The 24,830-nt window shown below is 50.5% G+C and overlaps 1 protein-coding gene across 2 annotated transcripts in view; it reads right to left on the reverse strand.

The window, feature by feature from the left end:
* The window catches only part of SEMA3F (semaphorin 3F), a 155,011-nt gene that overhangs the window by 24,959 nt on the left and 105,222 nt on the right, over nucleotides 1-24,830 (reverse strand). Inside the window, exons 3-12 of one of the 2 annotated variants that reach the window (XM_088465632.1) lie at nucleotides 17,283-17,443; nucleotides 16,389-16,451; nucleotides 15,296-15,415; nucleotides 13,137-13,220; nucleotides 12,135-12,228; nucleotides 9,523-9,642; nucleotides 9,309-9,448; nucleotides 5,151-5,265; nucleotides 4,978-5,047; nucleotides 4,754-4,898 (exon numbers count right to left, since the gene is read on the reverse strand). In XM_088465632.1, coding sequence (XP_088321758.1) covers nucleotides 4,754-4,898; nucleotides 4,978-5,047; nucleotides 5,151-5,265; nucleotides 9,309-9,448; nucleotides 9,523-9,642; nucleotides 12,135-12,228; nucleotides 13,137-13,220; nucleotides 15,296-15,415; nucleotides 16,389-16,451; nucleotides 17,283-17,443 — 1,112 coding nt within the window. The remainder of the gene's footprint in view (nucleotides 1-4,753; nucleotides 4,899-4,977; nucleotides 5,048-5,150; nucleotides 5,266-9,308; nucleotides 9,449-9,522; nucleotides 9,643-12,134; nucleotides 12,229-13,136; nucleotides 13,221-15,295; nucleotides 15,416-16,388; nucleotides 16,452-17,282; nucleotides 17,444-24,830) is intronic. The other variant, XM_088465633.1, reaches the window with a different exon arrangement.

A 24,830-nucleotide genomic window follows, 5' to 3' on the forward strand; every position in this document is an offset into this window, starting at 1 on the left:
ACCCAAAACCGAGCCGCACATATTTACACCGCTCAGCCATAATATTAGCACCACCTGCCTAATATTGTGTAGGACCCCCCATGCTGACCCCTCAAAGCATGGACACCACAAGTCCTCTGAAGGTGTCCTGTGGTATCTCACATGCCCATTGTAGGCGCTGTCGGGGTGGGCAGGGGTCAGCATGGACACTGTGACCGGTCTGCAGCTACGCAGCCCCATACTCAGCAAGCTGCGATGCTCTGCGTGTTCTGTCACCTTTCTATCATAGCCGGCATTACATTTCCCAGCAATATGTGTTACAGGAGCTCCTCTGTGGGATAGGACCATACGGGCTAGTCTTCCCTCCCCTCACACATCACTGAGCCTTGGGTGCCCATCACCCCGTCACCGGGTGTCCTTCCTTGGAGCAGTTATGGTAGGTGCTAAGCACTGCATACAGGGAACACCCCACATAGAGCTGCCGTTATGGAGACTATCTGACCCCGCCGTCACCATGTGACCTTTGTCATAGTCACTCAGATCCTTACACCCAGCTATTGTGTGTGTAGATATATATACGTGTGTGTGTGTATATATATATATATATATATATATATGTGTGTGTGTGTCATAGTCATTCAGATCATTACACCCAGCTATTGTGTGTGTGTGTGTGTGTATATATATATATATATATATATATATATAATGTGTGTGTGTCCTAGTCACTCAGATCCTTACACTGCCCATTGTTCCTGCTACCGACGCATCGACTTCAAGAGCTGAGTGTTCACTTACTGCCTAATATATCCCAGTGCTCATCAGGTGCCATTGTAACGAGACAATCGGTGTTATTCACTACACCTGTCAGTGGTTTCAATGTTATGGCTGATCGGTATATAAGACTCACTTGCTCTTCTGTAATATTATGCATCTACCTTTGTACAAATGCACCTGGTGCTAGGAAAAGAGAACGGCATTGATGACAATGAGTCCCGGTGTCCTCTCACTCTCAGGACCCATGTAATACAGACAGTCCCGGTGTCCTCTCACTCTCAGGACCCAGTGTCCTCTTACCCTTATGAACACATGTAATACAGACAGTCCCGGTGTCCTCTTACCCTTATGAACACATGTAATACAGACAGTCCCGGTGTCCTCTTACCCTTATGAACACATGTAATACAGACAGTCCCGGTGTCACCTCACATGTAATACAGACAGTCCCGGTGTCCTCTCACTCTCAGGACACATGTAATACAGACAGTCCCGGTGTCACCTCACTCTCAGGACACATGTAATACAGACAGTCCCGGTGTCACCTCACTCTCAGGACACATGTAATACAGACAGTCCTGGTGTCCTCTCACTCTCAGGACACATGTAATACAGTGCGGCTACAGCCATCCCGGTGTATAACCTACAACAGTGTGGCTACAGCCATCCCGGTGTTATACACCGGGATGGCTGTAGCCGCACTGTTGTACGTTATACACCGGGATGGCTGTAGCCGCACTGTTGTACGTTATACACCGGGATGGCTGTAGCCGCACTGTTGTACGTTATACACCGGGATGGCTGTAGCCGCACTGTTGTACGTTATACACCGGGATGGCTGTAGCCGCACTGTTGTACGTTATACACCGGGATGGCTGTAGCCGCACTGTTGTACGTTACACACCGGGATGGCTGTAGCCGCACTGTTGAACGTTACAAACCGGGATGGCTGTAGCCGCACTGTTGTACGTTACACACCGGGATGGCTGTAGCCGCACTGTTGTAGGTTACACACCGGGATGGCTGTAGCCGCACTGTTGTAGGTTATACACCGGGATGGCTGTAGCCGCACTGTTGTAGGTTATACACCGGGATGGCTGTAGCCGCACTGTTGTAGGTTATACACCGGGATGGCTGTAGCCGCACTGTTGTAGGTTATACACCGGGATGGCTGTAGCCGCACTGTTGTACGTTATACACCGGGATGGCTGTAGCCGCACTGTTGTACGCTATACACCGGGATGGCTGTAGCCGCACTGTTGTACGTTATACACCGGGATGGCTGTAGCCGCACTGTTGTACGTTACACACCGGGATGGCTGTAGCCGCACTGTTGTACGTTACACACCGGGATGGCTGTAGCCGCACTGTTGTAGGTTACACACCGGGATGGCTGTAGCCGCACTGTTGTAGGTTACACACCGGGATGGCTGTAGCCGCACTGTTGTAGGTTATACACCGGGATGGCTGTAGCCGCACTGTTGTAGGTTATACACCGGGATGGCTGTAGCCGCACTGTTGTAGGTTATACACCGGGATGGCTGTAGCCGCACTGTTGTAGGTTATACACCGGGATGGCTGTAGCCGCACTGTTGTAGGTTATACACCGGGATGGCTGTAGCCGCACTGTTGTAGGTTATACACCGGGATGGCTGTTGTATGTTATACACCGGGATGGCTGTAGCCGCACTGTTGTACGTTATACACCGGGATGGCTGTAGCCGCACTGTTGTAGGTTATACATCGGGATGGCTGTAGCCGCACTGTTGTACGTTATACACCGGGGTGGCTGTAGCCGCACTGTTGTAGGTTATACACCGGGATGGCTGTTGTATGTTATACACCGGGATGGCTGTAGCCGCACTGTTGTACGTTATACACCGGGATGGCTGTAGCCGCACTGTTGTAGGTTATACATCGGGATGGCTGTAGCCGCACTGTTGTATGTTATTCACCGGGATGGCTGTAGCCGCACTGTTGTATGTTATACACCGGGATGGCTGTAGCCGCACTGTTGTAGGTTATACACCGGGATGGCTGTAGCCGCACTGTTGTAGGTTATACACCGGGATGGCTGTTGTAGGTTATACACCGGGATGGCTGTAGCCGCACTGTTGTAGGTTATACACCGGGATGGCTGTTGTATGTTATACACCGGGATGGCTGTAGCCGCACTGTTGTACGTTATACACCGGGGTGGCTGTAGCCGCACTGTTGTAGGTTATACACCGGGATGGCTGTAGCCGCACTGTTGTAGGTTATACACCGGGATGGCTGTAGCCGCACTGTTGTAGGTTATACACCGGGATGGCTGTAGCCGCACTGTTGTACGTTATACACCGGGGTGGCTGTAGCCGCACTGTTGTAGGTTATACACCGGGATGGCTGTTGTATGTTATACACCGGGATGGCTGTAGCCGCACTGTTGTACGTTATACACCGGGATGGCTGTAGCCGCACTGTTGTAGGTTATACATCGGGATGGCTGTAGCCGCACTGTTGTAGGTTATACACCGGGATGGCTGTAGCCGCACTGTTGTAGGTTATACACCGGGATGGCTGTAGCCGCACTGTTGTAGGTTATACACCGGGATGGCTGTTGTATGTTATACACCGGGATGGCTGTAGCCGCACTGTTGTACGTTACACACCGGGATGGCTGTAGCCGCACTGTTGTAGGTTATACACCGGGATGGCTGTAGCCGCACTGTTGTAGGTTATACACCGGGATGGCTGTAGCCGCACTGTTGTAGGTTATACACCGGGATGGCTGTAGCCGCACTGTTGTAGGTTATACACCGGGATGGCTGTAGCCGCACTGTTGTAGGTTATACACCGGGATGGCTGTTGTATGTTATACACCGGGATGGCTGTAGCCGCACTGTTGTACGTTATACACCGGTATGGCTGTAGCCGCACTGTTGTAGGTTATACATCGGGATGGCTGTAGCCGCACTGTTGTAGGTTATACACCGGGATGGCTGTAGCCGCACTGTTGTAGGTTATACACCGGGATGGCTGTAGCCGCACTGTTGTATGTTATACACCGGGATGGCTGTTGTATGTTATACACCGGGATAGCTGTAGCCGCACTGTTATATGTTATACACCGGGATGACTGTAGTATGTTATACACCGGGATAGCTGTAGCCGCACTGTTGTATGTTATACACCGGGATGGCTGTAGCCGCACTGTTGTAGGTTATACACCGGGATGGCTGTAGCCGCACTGTTGTAGGTTATACACCGGGATGGCTGTAGCCGCACTGTTGTAGGTTATACACCGGGATGGCTGTAGCCGCACTGTTGTAGGTTATACACCGGGATGGCTGTAGCCGCACTGTTGTAGGTTATACACCGGGATGGCTGTAGCCGCACTGTTGTAGGTTATACACCGGGATGGCTGTAGCCGCACTGTTGTATGTTATACACCGGGATGGCTGTAGTATGTTATACACCGGGATGGCTGTAGCCGCACTGTTGTATGTTACACACCGGGATGGCTGTAGCCGCACTGTTGTATGTTATACACCGGGATGGCTGTAGCCGCACTGTTGTAGGTTATACACCGGGATGGCTGTAGCCGCACTGTTGTAGGTTATACACCGGGATGGCTGTAGCCGCACTGTTGTAGGTTATACACCGGGATGGCTGTAGCCGCACTGTTGTATGTTATACACCGGGATGGCTGTAGCCGCACTGTTGTAGGTTATACACCGGGATGGCTGTAGCCGCACTGTTGTATGTTATACACCGGGACGGCTGTTGATGTGTGTAGGATACCGCAGCACTAATCCTTATGCCGGTCTCTGATGACGGAGGAGGAGAGGATTTCTAGAACAATTATGGTTTATTGTACGTGTAATAATGGAGAAGGATCATAAGTGGATCATGTTTAATAAAGGCTGATTAATGTTTTTATACGTTATTATATATTTATCATGTGATACAGACAGTATGAGATGTGTGTGTGGCAGTTATGCGGAATTCTTCTCACCGTGCCAGGTCGCGGATACGGGATCTTTCCTGTATATGGCATCCACTGGTAGTTGGGTCCTTCCTTGTGAGCGAATGGTCCATTAAATACCATGCGAATGTCCGCCATGGAATATACGCACACAGCTGAGCCTTTAAACACAGAGCTGGGACGGAAGAACAGCCGGGTTAGGGAGACGGCGACATACGCAGCCACAGAGGAGGCAGGACAGGTGGGCTACTCACCCGGTGGCGGAAAATACGGCGTAAATGACTGGGTTCTTAATGTCCTGCGTCTGCTGAATGAAGACATCCTCTGTAAAACAGCCAACCAGGGATTTTGTTGTAGATAGGTTAAATACAGAGAGAAGTATCGCCAGCTGAGCGCCATTCACTTCAAAGCCCCGCTAAATACTTACGCAGTTCATCGAAATGAGTCTCTATTCCGTCATCTCCGGGCACCGAGCAAATGAGTCGCGCTTTCAGGAACGTGCTCCATTTGTTTACCAGGCAGCAGTGACCCCCGTCATCGTTCTAGGACACAGAGATATCACATTTGTGTATGGAATATTGAGCAGAACATGTTATGCTGACCACAGAGCTTACCGTACCTATGAGGGTGGCCTCTAATAATACATGTGAGGAAGGTGTAGTGAGGACAACAGTATTCACAAACATCTCATACGTCTGCCTGGTTCAGACATCAGCCTCAGACACCCCGAGCTGAGAGCCTGAATACGGGCTACAGTCACCCCACAATACGGGCTACAGTCACCCCACACTAAGTCAGGGAATACGGACTACAGTCACCCCACAATACGGGCTACAGTCACCGCACAATACGTGCTACAGTCACCCCACAATACGGGCTACAGTCACCCCACAATACGGGCTACAGTCACCCCACAATACGGGCTACAGTCACCCCACACTAAGTCAGGGAATACGGGCCTCAGTCACCCCACACTAAGTCAGGGAATACGGGCTACAGTCACCCCACACTAAGTCAGGGAATACGGGCTACAGTCACCCCACACTAAGTCATGGAGCAGCCAGACATACAGCATACGGATGACATCACATCATGCTGCTTCTCAGGACATCCCATCTCCTTATCAGCCAATAAATCCTTTAGAGGACATAAGGCTGGAACGTTACGTTTTAGCTATTATACTAAAAGACGCTTTTTAGCAAACAAGATAGCAACTACTAAGTGCTCCAGTTGCAAACCAATCCTAAGTGACACCATGTATCCGCATCCTAAGTGACACCATGTATCCACATCCTAAGTGACACCATGTATCCGCATGTAAGTGACACCATGTATCCGCATGTAAGTGACACCATGTATCCGCATGTAAGTGACATCATGTATCCGCATGTAAGTGACATCATGTATCCGCATGTAAGTGACATCATGTATCCGCATCCTAAGTGACAGCATGAATCCACATCCTAAGTGACACCATGTATCCGCGTCCTAAGTGACACCATGTATCCGCATCCTAAGTGACAGCATGAATCCACATCCTAAGTGACACCATGTATCCGCATCCTAAGTGACACCATGTATCCGCATCCTAAGTGACACCATGTATCCGCATCCTAAGTGACACCATGTGTCCGCATCCTAAGTGACACCATGTATCCGCATCCTAAGTGACACCATGAATCCGCATCCTAAGTGACATGAATCCGCATCCTAAGTGACACCATGAATCCGCATCCTAAGTGACACCATGTATCCGCATCCTAAGTGACACCATGAATCCGCATCCTAAGTGACACCATGAATCCGCATCCTAAGTGACACCATGTATCCGCACCCTAAGTGACACCATGAATCCGCACCGTAAGTGACATCATGAATCCGCATCCTAAGTGACATCATGTATCCGCATCCTAAGTGACACCATGTATCCGCATCCTAAGTGACACCATGTATCCGCGTCCTAAGTGACACCATGTATCCGCGTCCTAAGTGACACCATGTATCCGCGTCCTAAGTGACACCATGTATCCGCGTCCTAAGTGACACCATGTATCCGCACCCTAAGTGACACCATGTATCCGCACCCTAAGTGACACCATGTATCCGCACTCTAAGTGACACCATGTATCCGCACCCTAAGTGACATCATGTATCCGCACCCTAAGTGACACCATGTATCCGCATCCTAAGTGACATCATGTATCCGCATCCTAAGTGACACCATGTATCCGCATCCTAAGTGACACCATGTATCCGCATCCTAAGTGACACCATGTATCCGCATCCTAAGTGACACCATGTATCCGCATCCTAAGTGACACCATGTATCCGCATCCTAAGTGACACCATGTATCCGCATCCTAAGTGACACCATGTATCCGCATCCTAAGTGACACCATGTATCCGCGTCCTAAGTGACACCATGTATCCGCACCCTAAGTGACACCATGTATCCGCACCCTAAGTGACACCATGTATCCGCACCCTAAGTGACACCATGTATCCGCACCCTAAGTGACACCATGTATCCGCATCCTAAGTGACACCACCATGTATCCGCATCCTAAGTGACACCACCATGTATCCGCATCCTAAGTGACACCACCATGTATCCGCATCCTAAGTGACACAATGTATCCGCATCCTAAGTGACATCATGTATCCGCATCCTAAGTGACACCATGTATCCGCATCCTAAGTGACACCATGTATCCACGTCCTAAGTGACACCATGTATCCGCGTCCTAAGTGACACCATGTATCCGCATCCTAAGTGACACCACCATGTATCCGCATCCTAAGTGACACCACCATGTATCCGCATCCTAAGTGACACCACCATGTATCCGCATCCTAAGTGACACCATGTATCCACATCCTAAGTGACATCATGTATCCGCATCCTAAGTGACACCATGTATCCACATCCTAAGTGACACCATGTATTCGCATCCTAAGTGACACCATGTATCCGCATCCTAAGTGACACCATGTATCCGCGTCCTAAGTGACACCATGTATCCGCGTCCTAAGTGACACCATGTATCCGCATCCTAAGTGACACCATGTATCCGCATCCTAAGTGACACCATGTATCCGCATCCTAAGTGACACCATGTATCCGCGTCCTAAGTGACACCATGTATCCGCATCCTAAGTGACACCATGTATCCGCATCCTAAGTGACATCATGTATCCACATCCTAAGTGACATCATGAATCCGCATCCTAAGTGATGTAATGAATCCGCTGCGCTACAGTAAGTTTGGAAACAATTGAAAAGAGATCATATTAAGCCCACATGGGACAGGTGCAGATATCGCCTCCCATAAGTATTTTAGTAAATAGCACATGAGATTTATCCAGGCCTCTGACTGGAGTAGAGCTGGTCATTGGGGAACGTGACATAATTCTGAGTGTCCAGAGCTTATCGCCTGTAGGGTCCGGGCTGGTGGAAGCCGTAAAACCTTTTACTCTATGGGATTCATAGGTGGAATGAAGATGTGAGCCCTCTATTGCTAGGTATGCCACCGACATGGGCATTGCGCCATAGTTAATGTAAAAGCTAATTATGGTGGCGCTGTGTGGAAATTATATTATATATATATTATAAAAATATTCAATATTCACAAAGAAACGGATTTCAAAACAATGGATTACATACCAAATCTATGTAAGGGATCGGCTTCAGCGCAATGATTAGGGAGCAGCAAAATGGAGATAAATGTGAGATAGCAATTACAGGGGACGCAGGGGAGGCGGCGGATGGAGGGGGCGGACGCAGGGGAGGTGGCAGTTGCAGGGGGTGGACGCAGGGGAGGCGGGAAACGCAGAGAAGGTGGCGGAGGCAGGAGACGCGGGGGTCCTCATTTCACGCTGTTCTGTCAGGTTGGGTAAGCAGGATTGGAAATTGCTAAGTTTCAAGAATTTCTGTATTATTATTTTTTAGTTCCTCCTCAGGTTGTGATTTGTACATTTGATGACACAAAGGGGGTCATTCAGACCCACTCGCGAGCGGCAGTACGCTCGTAAGTGGGTCGATGGTCCCCACTGCGCATGCGCGAGACCCGGCGAGCGAAGGACTTTCCATCGCTCCGGGTCTCGCACCAAAGGGGGCGTGCTGTCGATGTTGATTGACAGCACGCCCCCTTTGGTGGGCGTTCCGGGGGCGTGCCTGCCAGGCGGAGGTGTTCCTATGGGAACGCCTACCGTCTGAAGCCGGCCCCACTGACATCACTAGTGATGTCAGTGGGAGTGATTTTGGCTCTGATAGAGCCAAAATCACTCCTGGCCTTGCGGTTGAGAAACCCGACCACAGGGTTTCACTCGCAAGTCCGATGGTCGCGATGGTCAAGACCATCGCGACCATCTTGTTGGACGCTCGTATATGCTGTGGGTGGTGACCCACAGCTATACGAGCGTCCAGGAGAACGCTCCATGTTAATGGAGGTGGGCCCTGATTCAGAGCGAGCGCTCTGGTCAGAGCGTCCGGCTCTGAATCATGGCCAAAGTCTTCTCGCCCCATCAGAGTTGAGGTTGGAGTAAGAGGAATATTAGGGAAGACGGGATGGTGCATTGTCCTCACCAAGCAGACTCGTCCGATGCGGGAATAGATGGTGGGGCTGTGGGGGGAGTCTGTGGACTTTTCCCGGAAGAAGAAATACAGTTTGTCATCATTCCTTTCGGCGCTGTCTGGGATAAGCTGCACGTGGACAAACGCTGGGTCTATAAGGAAGAAACAAGATGGTCACAGAAGCGCTCAACGAATCCCCGGTGCCCAGTGTCTGGTCGCTCCTCACCATTCAGCCAGCGAGAGTTGTACTGGTCCGTTCTCATGGCTGCCTGCTTGCCCATGGCTCTGAAGATAGCCGCGTCCGTGCCCATGAAATCGATGTAGACCCCGGAGTAGAGTTCCTCATCTGTGATAGGAGAGAAGGAGGACACAATGAGTCACATATAAATGCACAGGTGACATTGCCGTGTGTTAGTGGTGAAATTGCCGTGTGTTAGGTGATGTCATTGCCGTGCGTTAGTGATGTCATAGCCGTGCATTAGTGATGTCATTGCTGTGTGGTAGTGATGTCATTGCCGTGTGTTAGTGATGTCGTTGCCGTGTGTTAGTGATGTTGTTGCCGTGCGTTAGTGATGTCGTTGCCGTGTGGTTGTGGTGACGTTGCCGTGTGGTAGTGGTAACATTGCCGTGTGTTAGTGATGTCATTGCCGTGCGGTAGTGATGTCGTTGCTGTGTGTTAGGGATGTCGTTGCCGTGTGGTAGTGATGTCATTGCCGTGCAGTAGTGATGTCATTGCCGTGTGTTAGTGATGTCATTGCCGTGCGGTAGTGATGTCATTGCCGTGCGGTAGTGATGTCGTTGCCGTGCGGTAGTGATGTCGTTGCCGTGCGGTAGTGATGTCGTTGCCGTGCGGTAGTGGTGACGTTGCCGTGCGGTAGTGGTGACGTTGCCGTGTGGTAGTGGTAACATTGCCGTGTGTTAGTGATGTCATTGCCGTGCGGTAGTGATGTCGTTGCTGTGTGTTAGGGATGTCGTTGCCGTGTGGTAGTGATGTCATTGCCGTGCAGTAGTGATGTCATTGCCGTGTGTTAGTGATGTCATTGCCGTGTGTTAGTGATGTCATTGCCGTGCGGTAGTGATGTCATTGCCGTGCGGTAGTGATGTCATTGCCGTGCGGTAGTGATGTCATTGCCGTGCGGTAGTGATGTCATTGCCGTGCGGTAGTGATGTCATTGCCGTGCGGTAGTGATGTCATTGCCGTGCGGTAGTGATGTCATTGCCATGTGCCTGATGTACTGTTATAGTGAAATGCTCAGTACAGCTCTATATGGTCGGGAACGCTCTGAGTGACGCTTATCTCGCTGGCTCGTAGCCCAGCAGCTGCTCCTGATTAATTAGAGAGTCTCGACCTCGGATTGTAAGGAAAGCCCCTCAGGTGGAGGGTGAAGGGAGGGGTCGCACGGCGGGTCCCTCTCGGGGGGGCAGGCGGATTAGCGGGAAGGAGATCTGGCAGACTTCCTTCTCCCCCTGATGGACCGCCCCTCAGATCCTGCAGCTGCTCACATACACGGTCTGTGCATTAACCCTTCATTTCTCAACCCCAGCTAAGGATCATGGGACAGTACTGACTGGACAATGCTAATAATACACATTGATCTATAGGGAGGATAGACGGAGCCATGAAAGGTTCATCTGTACCCTATAGTGATTAGCAAGTATAATTCTTCCCATGTACTTAGCACCCGGGTACCATAGGCCGGAGCTTTGGGCACTGGAGGCTGAATATAGCTTACCCAGTTTATGGTCCGTCCGGCCTTCGGGGATACTGCCAGCGGGTTGCAACGTCACTGCTCATTATAGAGATGAGCGCGGTGTCTGCAGCCCGCAGACCCACACGGCGGCACACGGCTCAGTAGCTGTCACATTAGGTATCACCGATCGCTTTATGTAACGCGCTGACGCTTTTCCAAATGCTTCTTTGTGCATCGGCCAAGCAGCAGAACAGCGTCAGGGACTACTAACTGGGTGTTTCCTAAATCTATTCATACAGCCATACCGGCTACGGCAGACGCAGCGGGAGCAGAACTTGGTGCATCCTTGCAAATGTTCTCCCACAAAATGGCGACAATACGGTTGTATGGAGGAGTCCGTCAGTTATGGATAAACGCTGCTTTGTACACACGCAGAAGCCAGAGTTTGTATTAATATGATTATGAGTCGCACGCGCTGCCGATGTCGGAGCGATTTTTCTTCTTCTGTGATGCATGTAAGTCACAGTGCGCACAGTCCAGATAGCAGCGCACAGTCGGAGGTGCCATTCAGCCACACGGGAGACCTACGGGCTTAGAAATGTTGTGAAAATATATTGGGCGTTCCTGGGCAGTGACAGGGGGGTGGCTTAGCGGCCGCACGAAGATGGACCGTCTTATGGGCGCGTTATGGCAATGTCGGTGAAAGCGGCTGCGCACAGAGATTCAGGGGCGTAGGGGGCCGCACAGGGGCGTAGGGGGCCGCACAGGGGTGTAAGAACAGCACATACTATGGGGCTGCTGCAAGTTTCTATGGTGCGACCGATGGTGGCTTCTAATGACGCCCCTGGTAGTATTACAGCGTCTATGGGCGCTGACAGTGGGCGTCTCAGTCCTTGCACGTCAGTACACACGGATCTGCACCAGGGAAGGGATTTATAGCGGCATTAGCATAAATTTGAAGACTTGCGATGGACAACAGACAGAGATATGGGCGCCGCTGCGTCCAACTCAGACCCTGCCCCATTGTGTTTCAGTAAGTCAGGACCGGCTGGTGTGTGAGCGAGTGAATGGCGTGCAGGGTGTTACGCCACTATGTACAGCAGAAGCACGGACTCTCATATTCTGGGACAGAGGTGAGGACACTTACTGACGAGCGCAGATACACTATCCAGTTTGGGGTCATAGGCGCATTTTCCTTTCCCTGACTCCACGCGATCTGGGTCCAGGTGAAAGACGTAATCCTACGGGAGAGAGAGAGGAGGCAATTAGGAGACGGCTCAGACAATCACAGGGCCCTCTGTCTACACATCCAGGCCTCCATATGGAAATCTGCCGTTGGTGTAAGAATAGGGATCGTCATACACTTTACTAGCAGTCCAGCAGATGCAGAAATAATGGGTATGGGGGACTTATATACAAGGGACACCCAACCCATGAAGACAAAAAAAGCTCCTTTGCAAAGGTGGATGTGCAGACATAATGAATGCGTACTGGTGGTGACCAAGAGGAAGGACGATGGGGGAACGGTTAACACGCTGCACACTACACTTCCTTCTGGAGCACAGGCAGTACTGGTTCAGCGGCCAGGGTCTGACGTGCCCAATACATCATCTGCAAACCTAGAACCCTGCAGTCCAGCTGCGTCTTGCACATAAGGTAGTATTTGCTCCATCAGAAAATATCCCATTCCTGCCCCACAGAGCTTACAATCTAAAGCAGCGTACAGTACTCTGTGGCACCAAACGGATTGCAGAGTCATTCACACTTTTGGAAAGGGAAGAGACTGAGCCATGAGGCAGATTACCATCAGGTATAATGACAGAGAGGGGAGTGAATTACAGATGACGTAGTAACACCTTGTATCAGGAGCTAGAGACTGCGGTAGCTTTATGTGGGTTGGAGCCATGGATTGGGGGTATCCCGGCATTATGCACACGCGGGCAAGGTCTGTACCTCCTGGAATGAGGGGGAGTCTCCTATCACACGCCTGGGACACGTCAGGTAAAAGCCTCTGCAATGCTGCTACACCACCGACCTCACACAACTATCTTATGCCACACTGACAGGCTGGCAGACATGTGATCATTGCCCCAGTATCAGGATGGGGAAGGGGGCCCCACGGCCCCTGGGAGCGGCCCCATGGCCCCACCTTGAGATCAGCTGGTGCTGGGCTGGGCGGCATATCTGCTGCTCTGCTGCCTCTTCCTCCGGGGGACGCTGCGTGCTCTGAGGCCTGAGGAGAGGAGCAGGGCGATAAGAGTTAGAGCTGAGGGGTGATCAGGGGACCAGGCAGGAAGAGGAACACTGCCGGGGACGGGTGTGACACACAACACAGGCACAAATGACGACTCTGCCCCTAATCCTGGCGGTTAGTGTCTGTATACGGGACACGTGTAACATGTACAGCACATGACGTGCACACAGACACATATTACACGGACATGCAGACGAAGCTGGTACATGTCATTTGCATGCAGCACAAGATGCAACAGTCAGGGGTGAAATGAGCAGAATACATAGAACATTGTACAGATAAATTACTGTGACGTAGAATAAACTCACCTCAGAAGTATTCACTTATATTTATCTCCCAATACACGCAGATAGTACTTCTACATAGTGACCTCTAACCTTTCACCCACACGCAGATAGTACTTCTACATAGTGACCTCTAACCTTTCACCCACACGCAGATAGTACTTCTACATAGTGACCTCTAACCTTTCACCCACAAGCAGATAGTACTTCTACATAGTGACCTCTGACCTTTCACCCACACGCAGATAGTACTTCTACATAGTGACCTCTAACCTTTCACCCACACGCAGATAGTACTTCTACATAGTGACCTCTAACCTTTCACTCACACACAGATAGTACTTCTACATAGTGACCTCTGACCTTTCACCCACACGCAGATAGTACTTCTACATAGTGCCCTCTAACCTTTCACCCACACGCAGATAGTACTTCTACATAGTGACTTCTGACCTTTCACCCACACGCAGAAAGTACTTCTACATAGTGACCTCTAACCTTTCGCCCACACGCAGATAGTACTTCTTCATAGTGACCTCTGACCTTTCACCCACACGCAGAAAGTACTTCTACATAGTGACCTCTGACCTTTCACCCACACGCAGATAGTGCTTCTACATAGTGACCTCTAACCCTTCACCCACACGCAGATAGTACTTCTACATAGTGACCTCTAACCCCTTCACCCACACGCAGATAGTACTTCTATACAGTGACCTTTAACCCTTCACCTGACCCCACTCTGTTTTAGTCTCAGCTGACCTGACACCAGCATCCTCCATGTTTTAGAAGTGTTTATGTACTCGGCAGTGCTTGGCCTCCTGTCCTTCCTCACACCGCTCCTGGTTTTCCTCTCCCCCACTACGTTACCTAGAGCACTGCGCAAATGCTGCCCTTGTCTGCGTCCTCCGGGCACGTGAATTAGTGGCGCACGCAAGTGATGGTCCTGGATTGATGTTTTCTTCATTAATTAGTTTTTCCTAACATAGAAACTTATTATTGAATTGAAACTTTGAATATGGCTGACAATTCTTCGCCATGTGCGCGCAGACTAAATATCCTGTCATGTAACATGATCTACGTCTTTCTTTTGCGATATCAGGTTTATTCCTGCGCCTTGTCTGGATTCCGCAGGAGTCGCCCCAATCCGCCAAGATTCTCTCAGCAGACGAAACAGTGACGCTCCACCCAGAGGCCGCCATCGTAACATTCACAGCTGTGCGCTTGGCTATATAAACGGCATAGAAAGAGCTGTGCGAGTCCGTCCGCAAGTTTGCAGCTTTGTAGCTCACCCCGGAGGGTTTTGGCTACCGCTCGGGAAACGGTGACAATGCTGAAGATTAGGTCTCGCCCGTCTAATGCTGAACAAGCCAGATCATGTAACAAAAAGGAGACCGCTGATGTAATCCATTACCTACTGCGCCGTCTGACCACATGATGCAAAGATACCGCCACCTCCATACACCCCTGTGTTTGTGTCACCCCTGCGATAGGCGCAATCGTGTGCACAACAGCAGAGCACATCCGCCATACATAGCAAATAATGCACACAGGTTGCTGGTATGGATAACATCTAATATAGGCAAATACGGCTATCATCTATCCTGTGCAGACTATTGCTAATGTTCCCCTCCGCATGCTTCTTACTACTGGGTGGTAACACTGCCCTGAGCCAGTCAGTAACGCAGCTATGACAGTACTGCAGATGGAAGGAATAGTCTGCAGAGTGCCACGCTCAGCAGTGGGAAGTCAGTGTTCCTGGTACAGTACCTGTGCTTTGCGTCCGCGGTTGATATACGTGCACACTGGGTTATACGCTCCTGTACCGCACACGTAGAGGTGAGTCCTGTTCCAGGGCTGGATTAGACGGATAAAGTTACCGCACTCTCCCTGGGGACGACAAAGGTTGTATAGGGAGAGGTGGAAACGCCACAAGACGGGGAGGAAACGGGAGAGGGCAGACAGGAAACGGGAGAGGGCAGACAGGAAACGGGAGAGGGCAGGAAGGAAACGGGAAAGGGCAGACAGGAAACGGGAAAGGGCAGACAGGAAACGGGAAAGGGCAGACAGGAAACGGGAAAGGGCAGACAGGAAACGGGAAAGGGCAGACAGGAAAGGGGAGAGGACAGACAAGAAAGGGGAGAGGACAGACAAGAAAGGGGAGAGGACAGACAAGAAAGGGGAGAGGACAGACAAGAAAGGGGAGAGGACAGACAGGAAAGGGGAGAGGACAGACAGGAAAGGGGAGAGGACAGACAGGAAACGGGAGAGGACAGACAGGAAACGGGAGAGGACAGACAGGAAACGGGAGAGGACAGACAGGAAACGGGAGAGGACAGACAGGAAACGGGAGAGGACAGACAGGAAGCGATTAGCGATTCTGAGCCGGGAGCAGCTGCGGTTTCTTCTCTATGCTAATGACGGTACAGAGCCCTTCCCTGGTGTACATCCCTGCGCCCGAATGTGCTAGAACAGAGACCCGACTATCAGCTTCCGTAGACGCAGAAATACCGCTTGGTGCATCTTTAGCGCAGCATCAGTCGCTCCATGGAAACTTCTACCAGCCCCATGGCAGACGCAGCTCCTCTGTGAATACGTCCTATTAGCGGCTGAGCATCTATGTACGTAGCGGCTTTCAGCAAGGCGCCTGCGACACTCCCATAAGGTGCCACATCTCCAGGGGCTTTCTAGAGACCGTCGTTACCTCCTCTTCACCGTCCTGGGACCCCCTTACATTTCTGTTACCGTGTATCTAAATCTGCTCGGTACAAACAAAATCGGGACGCATGCGCGTTGCGTCTAAAAATATCGCTCCACTGCGCCTGACATGGCTGCTGCGCCCGGCCCTCCTGCGCACACTTACGTTGCTGTCTTTACCAGACAGGACACACTCCTCGATCCTCTGCTGCTTGGCCGGCCAGTGGATCTGCAGAGAGAAAGAGAAGTGCAGGGAGGTGTATTGGGTAATAGTACATGAACTCCAGCCTCCGGGATAACACAGCTCAGAGCTCCGTTACGGATAAGACGTATTATTCTGTCATGTGCTGTTATTTCCAGCGCGGCCTGCGGCTGTGAGTGGGGCTATTCGGGATCATTTGCTCCGGTGTGATTGCTGTAAGGGGGGTGTGTGTGACCCATGGCCCCTGTACTATGTCGTCTAGTTCATTATAAAATAACTCATTCATTATTAACTCTAATCCGCTAACAAATGACTGAGGGCCTGATTCAGAGATGGGCGCTAATGCGATCGCAGCTGCGAAAATATGGTTGCAAAGATCACCCGAGCATAGGGACGCCCACCGCTGCCGTCTTACCTGCGCACAGCGTCGCTTACCTGCGTAAATATCGGTAACATTAACACACATCAGCGGCCATCTTGCCCTTGCGACAGGTTTGACCAGCCGCAGACTCGGCAGCTCTCCTCTCACGCTGCACATGCTCTACAGTGGATAATTTATGCACGCCCATAAAACGGCGGTCTAACGTAAGACACGCCTGCGTTTTAATGACCACCCCTCTGTTACCTCCCCCAAACGCTGACAACCTGTCAGTCACTCTGAGATGGATTTCTCGGTGCGTCCGTAATCACAATGCGATCCCTGAGTACGCGCAGGGCGGCTTATACGCATGCGTAATGGCAAACAATCGCTCGATCTGCGTAAATATCGGCATCGCGTACGTCTCCGAATCAGGATCTAACAGCAATCAGTGTGGTGGGGAGCTCCCGGCATCCAGACAACCATTAGCGCGGCCTTACTATGAGCGGCTCACGGTTGATGTCCTGCAGATCCAGGGACAGGATAAAGTCCTTGCTGCCCACGTACATCCGGTCATGGTCCTCGTCCTTCAGCAGAATACGATAATCCGACGTGTTCAGCAGGAAGCTCAGGGAGTGCGCGGTGTTTGACGACTTCAGCTCTGCAAGGACACAGAGGGGTTAAATAGGGGTCATTTATTAGGGCTGAGATCGGGAACAAGTGACTCTTCAGCTGCTGTGGAACTGCAAGCCTCAGCAAGTCCTGACAAACAGCTGAACAGCCACAAATGACGATGGTCAAATCATTTACAGAAACATCAGGAATAAACTGAAGCAGAAAGCCGAGTTCCCTGACCTGGCGCCGGGTTCCCCATCGTGCTGAGGTGCGGAGCGCTATATACATTATATTACCAATAACACAAAAGAAGAATCATTGCTGATGGGGAAAACGAGGTATTAAGTATCAGAAATGAGAGAGTTAAATGCCTGGGAGGTAATACTGAAGGGGCGGCAATGCCTGAGCGCTATGTGCAGGTGCACCAAGCTCTTACGGCTTAATTAAATGCTTAAAGCCCTGGCGTATGACCTGGGAGACCAGGACAAGTCTAATTAAATCAGTTAATGATGCTCAAGGGCCCTTTAGGAATAAGCCGTGTACTGGAAGTCTGTCTCCTAAGACAAGACAGCAACGTCTGCGGAACATGAAACCTCTAGGACCAGACGTTAAGGACAGGGAGCATGAGTGCGCTCCAAAGGCGTCTCACAGAGGATGGACAAGACCGCAACGTCTGCGGAACATAACACCTCTAGGACCAGACATTAAGGACAGGGACCATGAGTGCGCTCTAATGGCGTCTCACAGAGGACGGACAAGACCGCAACGTCTGCGGAACATAACACCTCTAGGACCAGACATTAAGGACAGGGACCATGAGTGCGCTCTAATGGCGTCTCACAGAGGACGGACAAGACCGCAACGTCTGCGGAACATAACACCTCTAGGACCAGACATTAAGGACAGGGACCATGAGTGCGCTCTAATGGCGTCTCACAGAGGACGGACAAGACCGCAACGTCTGCGGAACATAACACCTCTAGGACCAGACATTAAGGACAGGGACCATGAGTGCGCTCTAATGGCGTCTCACAGAGGACGGACAAGACCGCAATGTCTGCGGAACATAACACCTCTAGGACCAGACATTAAGGACAGGGACCATGAGTGCGCTCTAATGGCGTCTCACAGAGGACGGACAAGACCGCAACGTCTGCGGAACATAACACCTCTAGGACCAGACATTAAGGACAGGGACCATGAGTGCGCTCTAATGGCGTCTCACAGAGGACGGACAAGACCGCAACGTCTGCGGAACATAACACCTCTAGGACCAGACATTAAGGACAGGGACCATGAGTGCGCTCTAATGGCGTCTCACAGAGGACGGACAAGACCGCAACGTCTGCGGAACATAACACCTCTAGGACCAGACATTAAGGACAGGGACCATGAGTGCGCTCTAATGGCGTCTCACAGAGGACGGACAAGACCGCAACGTCTGCGGAACATAACACCTCTAGGACCAGACATTAAGGACAGGGACCATGAGTGCGCTCTAATGGCGTCTCACAGAGGACGGACAAGACCGCAACGTCTGCGGAACATAACACCTCTAGGACCAGACATTAAGGACAGGGACCATGAGTGCGCTCTAATGGCGTCTCACAGAGGACGGACAAGACCGCAACGTCTGCGGAACATAACACCTCTAGGACCAGACATTAAGGACAGGGACCATGAGTGCGCTCTAATGGCGTCTCACAGAGGACGGACAAGACCGCAACGTCTGCGGAACATAACACCTCTAGGACCAGACATTAAGGACAGGGACCATGAGTGCGCTCTAATGGCGTCTCACAGAGGACGGACAAGACCGCAACGTCTGCGGAACATAACACCTCTAGGACCAGACATTAAGGACAGGGACCATGAGTGCGCTCTAATGGCGTCTCACAGAGGACGGACAAGACCGCAACGTCTGCGGAACATAACACCTCTAGGACCAGACATTAAGGACAGGGACCATGAGTGCGCTCTAATGGCGTCTCACAGAGGACGGACAAGACCGCAACGTCTGCGGAACATAACACCTCTAGGACCAGACATTAAGGACAGGGACCATGAGTGCGCTCTAATGGCGTCTCACAGAGGACGGACAATACAGAGTAATTACTACTATTATAATAAACTGGATTCTGATAAAGTATTTAGATGTGGTCATTGATGTTTAATTTCGTGTTGTGCAAATAAAGAGTTTGGTAAAATACAAAAAGTGAAACGTAATAAAGGCCCCAATCTCAGAGACGGCGAAATGAATAAAGCGATAGGCTGGACTGCGGCCTGGCAGATGGATCTGATTCTGGGAGCGTCCTAAAGCTGCAGCTATGGTGATGTGAAGCGGACTAACCGTCTAGGTCTCTATATAAATGCCGGGATTGGCAGAACCACCTGTGTCTTCATGCTCTGCAGTTATGGTGATGTGAAGCGGACTAACCGTCTAGGTCTCTATATAAATGCCGGGATTGGCAGAACCACCTGTGTCTTCATGCTCTGCAGCTATGGTGATGTGAAGCGCACTAACCGTCTAGGTCTCTATATAAATGCCGGGATTGGCAGAACCACCTGTGTCTTCATGCTCTGCAGTTATGGTGATGTGAAGCGGATTAACCGTCTAGGTCTCTATATAAATGCCGGGATTGGCAGAACCACCTGTGTCTTCATGCTCTGCAGTTATGGTGATGTGAAGCGGACTAACCGTCTAGGTCTCTATATAAATGCCGGGATTGGCAGAACCACCTGTGTCTTCATGCTCTGCAGCTATGGTGATGTGAAGCGGACTAACCGTCTAGGTCTCTATATAAATGCCGGGATTGGCAGAACCACCTGTGTCTTCATGCTCTGCAGCTATGGTGATGTGAAGCGGACTAACCGTCTAGGTCTCTATATAAATGCCGGGATTGGCAGAACCACCTGTGTCTTCATGCTCTGCAGCTATGGTGATGTGGAGCGGACTAACCGTCTAGGTCTCTATATAAATGCCGGGATTGGCAGAACCACCTGTGTCTTCATGCTCTGCAGCTACGGTGATGTGAAGCGGACTAACCGTCTAGGTCTCTATATAAATGCCGGGATTTGCAGAACCACCTGTGTCTTCATGCTCTGCAGCTATGGTGATGTGAAGCGGACTAACCGTCTAGGTCTCTATATAAATGCCGGGATTGGCAGAGCCACCTGTGTCTTCATGCTCTGCAGCTATGGTGATGTGAAGCGGACTAACCGTCTAGGTCTCTATATAAATGCCGGGATTTGCAGAACCACCTGTGTCTTCATGCTCTGCAGCTATGGTGATGTGAAGCGGACTAACCGTCTAGGTCTCTATATAAATGCCGGATTGGCAGAACCACCTGTGTCTTCATACTCTGCAGTTATGGTGATGTGAAGCGGACTAACCGTCTAGGTCTCTATATAAATGCCGGGATTTGCAGAGCCACCTGTGTCTTCATGCTCTGCAGCTATGGTGATGTGAAGCGGACTAACCGTCTAGGTCTCTATATAAATGCCGGGATTTGCAGAACCACCTGTGTCTTCATGCTCTGCAGCTATGGTGATGTGAAGCGCACTAACCGTCTAGGTCTCTATATAAATGCAGGGATTGGCAGAGCCACCTGTGTCTTCATGCTCTGCAGCTATGGTGATGTGAAGCGGACTAACCGTCTAGGTCTCTATATAAATGCCGGGATTTGCAGAACCACCTGTGTCTTCATGCTCTGCAGCTATGGTGATGTGAAGCGGACTAACCGTCTAGGTCTCTATATAAATGCCGGGATTGGCAGAACCACCTGTGTCTTCATACTCTGCAGCTATGGTGATGTGAAGCGGACTAACCGTCTAGGTCTCTATATAAATGCCGGGATTGGCAGAACCACCTGTGTCTTCATACTCTGCAGTTATGGTGATGTGAAGCGGACTAACCGTCTAGGTCTCTATATAAATGCCGGGATTTGCAGAGCCACCTGTGTCTTCATGCTCTGCAGCTATGGTGATGTGAAGCGGACTAACCGTCTAGGTCTCTATATAAATGCCGGGATTGGCAGAACCACCTGTGTCTTCATGCTCTGCAGCTATAGTGATGTGAAGCGGACTAACCGTCTAGGTCTCTATATAAATGCCGGGATTGGCAGAACCACCTGTATCTTCATGCTCTGCAGCTATGGTGATGTGAAGCGGACTAACCGTCTAGGTCTCTATATAAATGCCGGGATTGGCAGAACCACCTGTGTCTTCATGCTCTGCAGCTATGGTGATGTGAAGCGGACTAACCATCTAGGTCTCTATATAAATGCCGGGATTTGCAGAACCACCTGTGTCTTCATGCTCTGCAGTTATGGTGATGTGAAGCGGACTAACCGTCTAGGTCTCTATATAAATGCCGGGATTTGCAGAGCCACCTGTGTCTTCATGCTCTGCAGTTATGGTGATGTGAAGCGGACTAACCGTCTAGGTCTCTATATAAATGCTGGGATTGGCAGAACCACCTGTGTCTTCATGCTCTGCAGCTATGGTGATGTGAAGCGGACTAACCGTCTAGGTCTCTATATAAATGCCGGGATTTGCAGAACCACCTGTGTCTTCATGCTCTGCAGCTATGGTGATGTGAAGCGGACTAACCGTCTAGGTCTCTATATAAATGCCGGGATTGGCAGAGCCACCTGTGTCTTCATGCTCTGCAGCTACGGTGATGTGGAGCAGACTGTCTAGGTCTCTATATAAATGCCAGGATTTGCAGAGCCACCTGTGTCTTCATGCTCTGCAGCTATGGTGAAGTGAAGCGGACTAACCGTCTAGGTCTCTACGTAAATACTGGAATTTGCAGAACCACCTGTGTTTTCATGCTCTGCAGCTATGGTGATGTGAAGCGGACTAACCGTCTAGGTCTCTATATAAATCCTGGGATTGGCAGAACCACCTGTGTCTTCATGCTCTGCAGCTCTGGTGATGTGAAACGGACTAACCGTCTAGGTCACTATATAAATGCCAGGATTTGCAGAGCCACCTGTGTCTTCATGCTCTGCAGCTACGGTGATGTGAAGCGGACTAACCGTCTAGGTCTCTATATAAATGCCAGGATTTGCAGAGCCACCTGTGTCTTCATGCTCTGCAGCTCTGGTGATGTGAACCGGACTAACCGTCTAGGTCTCTATATAAATGCCAGGATTTGCAGAGCCACCTGTGTCTTCATGCTCTGCAGCTATGGTGATGTGAAGCGGACTAACCGTCTAGGTCACTATATAAATGCCGGGATTGGCAGAACCACCTGTGTCTTCATGCTCTGCAGTTATGGTGATGTGAAGCGGACTAACCGTCTAGGTCCCTATATAAATGCCAAGATTTGCAGAGCCACCTGTGTCTGCATGCTCTGCAGCTATGGTGATGTGAAGCGGACTAACCGTCTAGGTCTCTATATAAATACTGGAATTTGCAGAACCACCTGTGTCTTCATGCTCTGCAGTTATGGTGATGTGAAGCGGACTAACCGTCTAGGTCTCTACGTAAATACTGGAATTTGCAGAACCACCAGTGTCTTCATGCTCTGCAGCTATGGTGATGTGAAGCGGACTAACCGTCTAGGTCTCTATATAAATGCCGGATTGGCAGAACCACCTGTGTCTTCATACTCTGCAGTTATGGTGATGTGAAGCGGACTAACCGTCTAGGTCTCTATATAAATGCCGGGATTTGCAGAGCCACCTGTGTCTTCATGCTCTGCAGCTATGGTGATGTGAAGCGGACTAACCGTCTAGGTCTCTATATAAATGCCGGGATTTGCAGAACCACCTGTGTCTTCATGCTCTGCAGCTATGGTGATGTGAAGCGCACTAACCGTCTAGGTCTCTATATAAATGCAGGGATTGGCAGAGCCACCTGTGTCTTCATGCTCTGCAGCTATGGTGATGTGAAGCGGACTAACCGTCTAGGTCTCTATATAAATGCCGGGATTTGCAGAACCACCTGTGTCTTCATGCTCTGCAGCTATGGTGATGTGAAGCGGACTAACCGTCTAGGTCTCTATATAAATGCCGGGATTGGCAGAACCACCTGTGTCTTCATACTCTGCAGCTATGGTGATGTGAAGCGGACTAACCGTCTAGGTCTCTATATAAATGCCGGGATTGGCAGAACCACCTGTGTCTTCATACTCTGCAGTTATGGTGATGTGAAGCGGACTAACCGTCTAGGTCTCTATATAAATGCCGGGATTTGCAGAGCCACCTGTGTCTTCATGCTCTGCAGCTATGGTGATGTGAAGCGGACTAACCGTCTAGGTCTCTATATAAATGCCGGGATTGGCAGAACCACCTGTGTCTTCATGCTCTGCAGCTATAGTGATGTGAAGCGGACTAACCGTCTAGGTCTCTATATAAATGCCGGGATTGGCAGAACCACCTGTATCTTCATGCTCTGCAGCTATGGTGATGTGAAGCGGACTAACCGTCTAGGTCTCTATATAAATGCCGGGATTGGCAGAACCACCTGTGTCTTCATGCTCTGCAGCTATGGTGATGTGAAGCGGACTAACCATCTAGGTCTCTATATAAATGCCGGGATTTGCAGAACCACCTGTGTCTTCATGCTCTGCAGTTATGGTGATGTGAAGCGGACTAACCGTCTAGGTCTCTATATAAATGCCGGGATTTGCAGAGCCACCTGTGTCTTCATGCTCTGCAGTTATGGTGATGTGAAGCGGACTAACCGTCTAGGTCTCTATATAAATGCTGGGATTGGCAGAACCACCTGTGTCTTCATGCTCTGCAGCTATGGTGATGTGAAGCGGACTAACCGTCTAGGTCTCTATATAAATGCCGGGATTTGCAGAACCACCTGTGTCTTCATGCTCTGCAGCTATGGTGATGTGAAGCGGACTAACCGTCTAGGTCTCTATATAAATGCCGGGATTGGCAGAGCCACCTGTGTCTTCATGCTCTGCAGCTACGGTGATGTGGAGCAGACTGTCTAGGTCTCTATATAAATGCCAGGATTTGCAGAGCCACCTGTGTCTTCATGCTCTGCAGCTATGGTGAAGTGAAGCGGACTAACCGTCTAGGTCTCTACGTAAATACTGGAATTTGCAGAACCACCTGTGTTTTCATGCTCTGCAGCTATGGTGATGTGAAGCGGACTAACCGTCTAGGTCTCTATATAAATCCTGGGATTGGCAGAACCACCTGTGTCTTCATGCTCTGCAGCTCTGGTGATGTGAAACGGACTAACCGTCTAGGTCACTATATAAATGCCAGGATTTGCAGAGCCACCTGTGTCTTCATGCTCTGCAGCTACGGTGATGTGAAGCGGACTAACCGTCTAGGTCTCTATATAAATGCCAGGATTTGCAGAGCCACCTGTGTCTTCATGCTCTGCAGCTCTGGTGATGTGAACCGGACTAACCGTCTAGGTCTCTATATAAATGCCAGGATTTGCAGAGCCACCTGTGT

The sequence above is a fragment of the Taudactylus pleione genome, unplaced genomic scaffold (genome assembly GCF_031769625.1).
Source record: "Taudactylus pleione unplaced genomic scaffold, aTauple2 ptg002059l, whole genome shotgun sequence".
Lineage (NCBI taxonomy): Eukaryota > Metazoa > Chordata > Amphibia > Anura > Myobatrachidae > Taudactylus > Taudactylus pleione.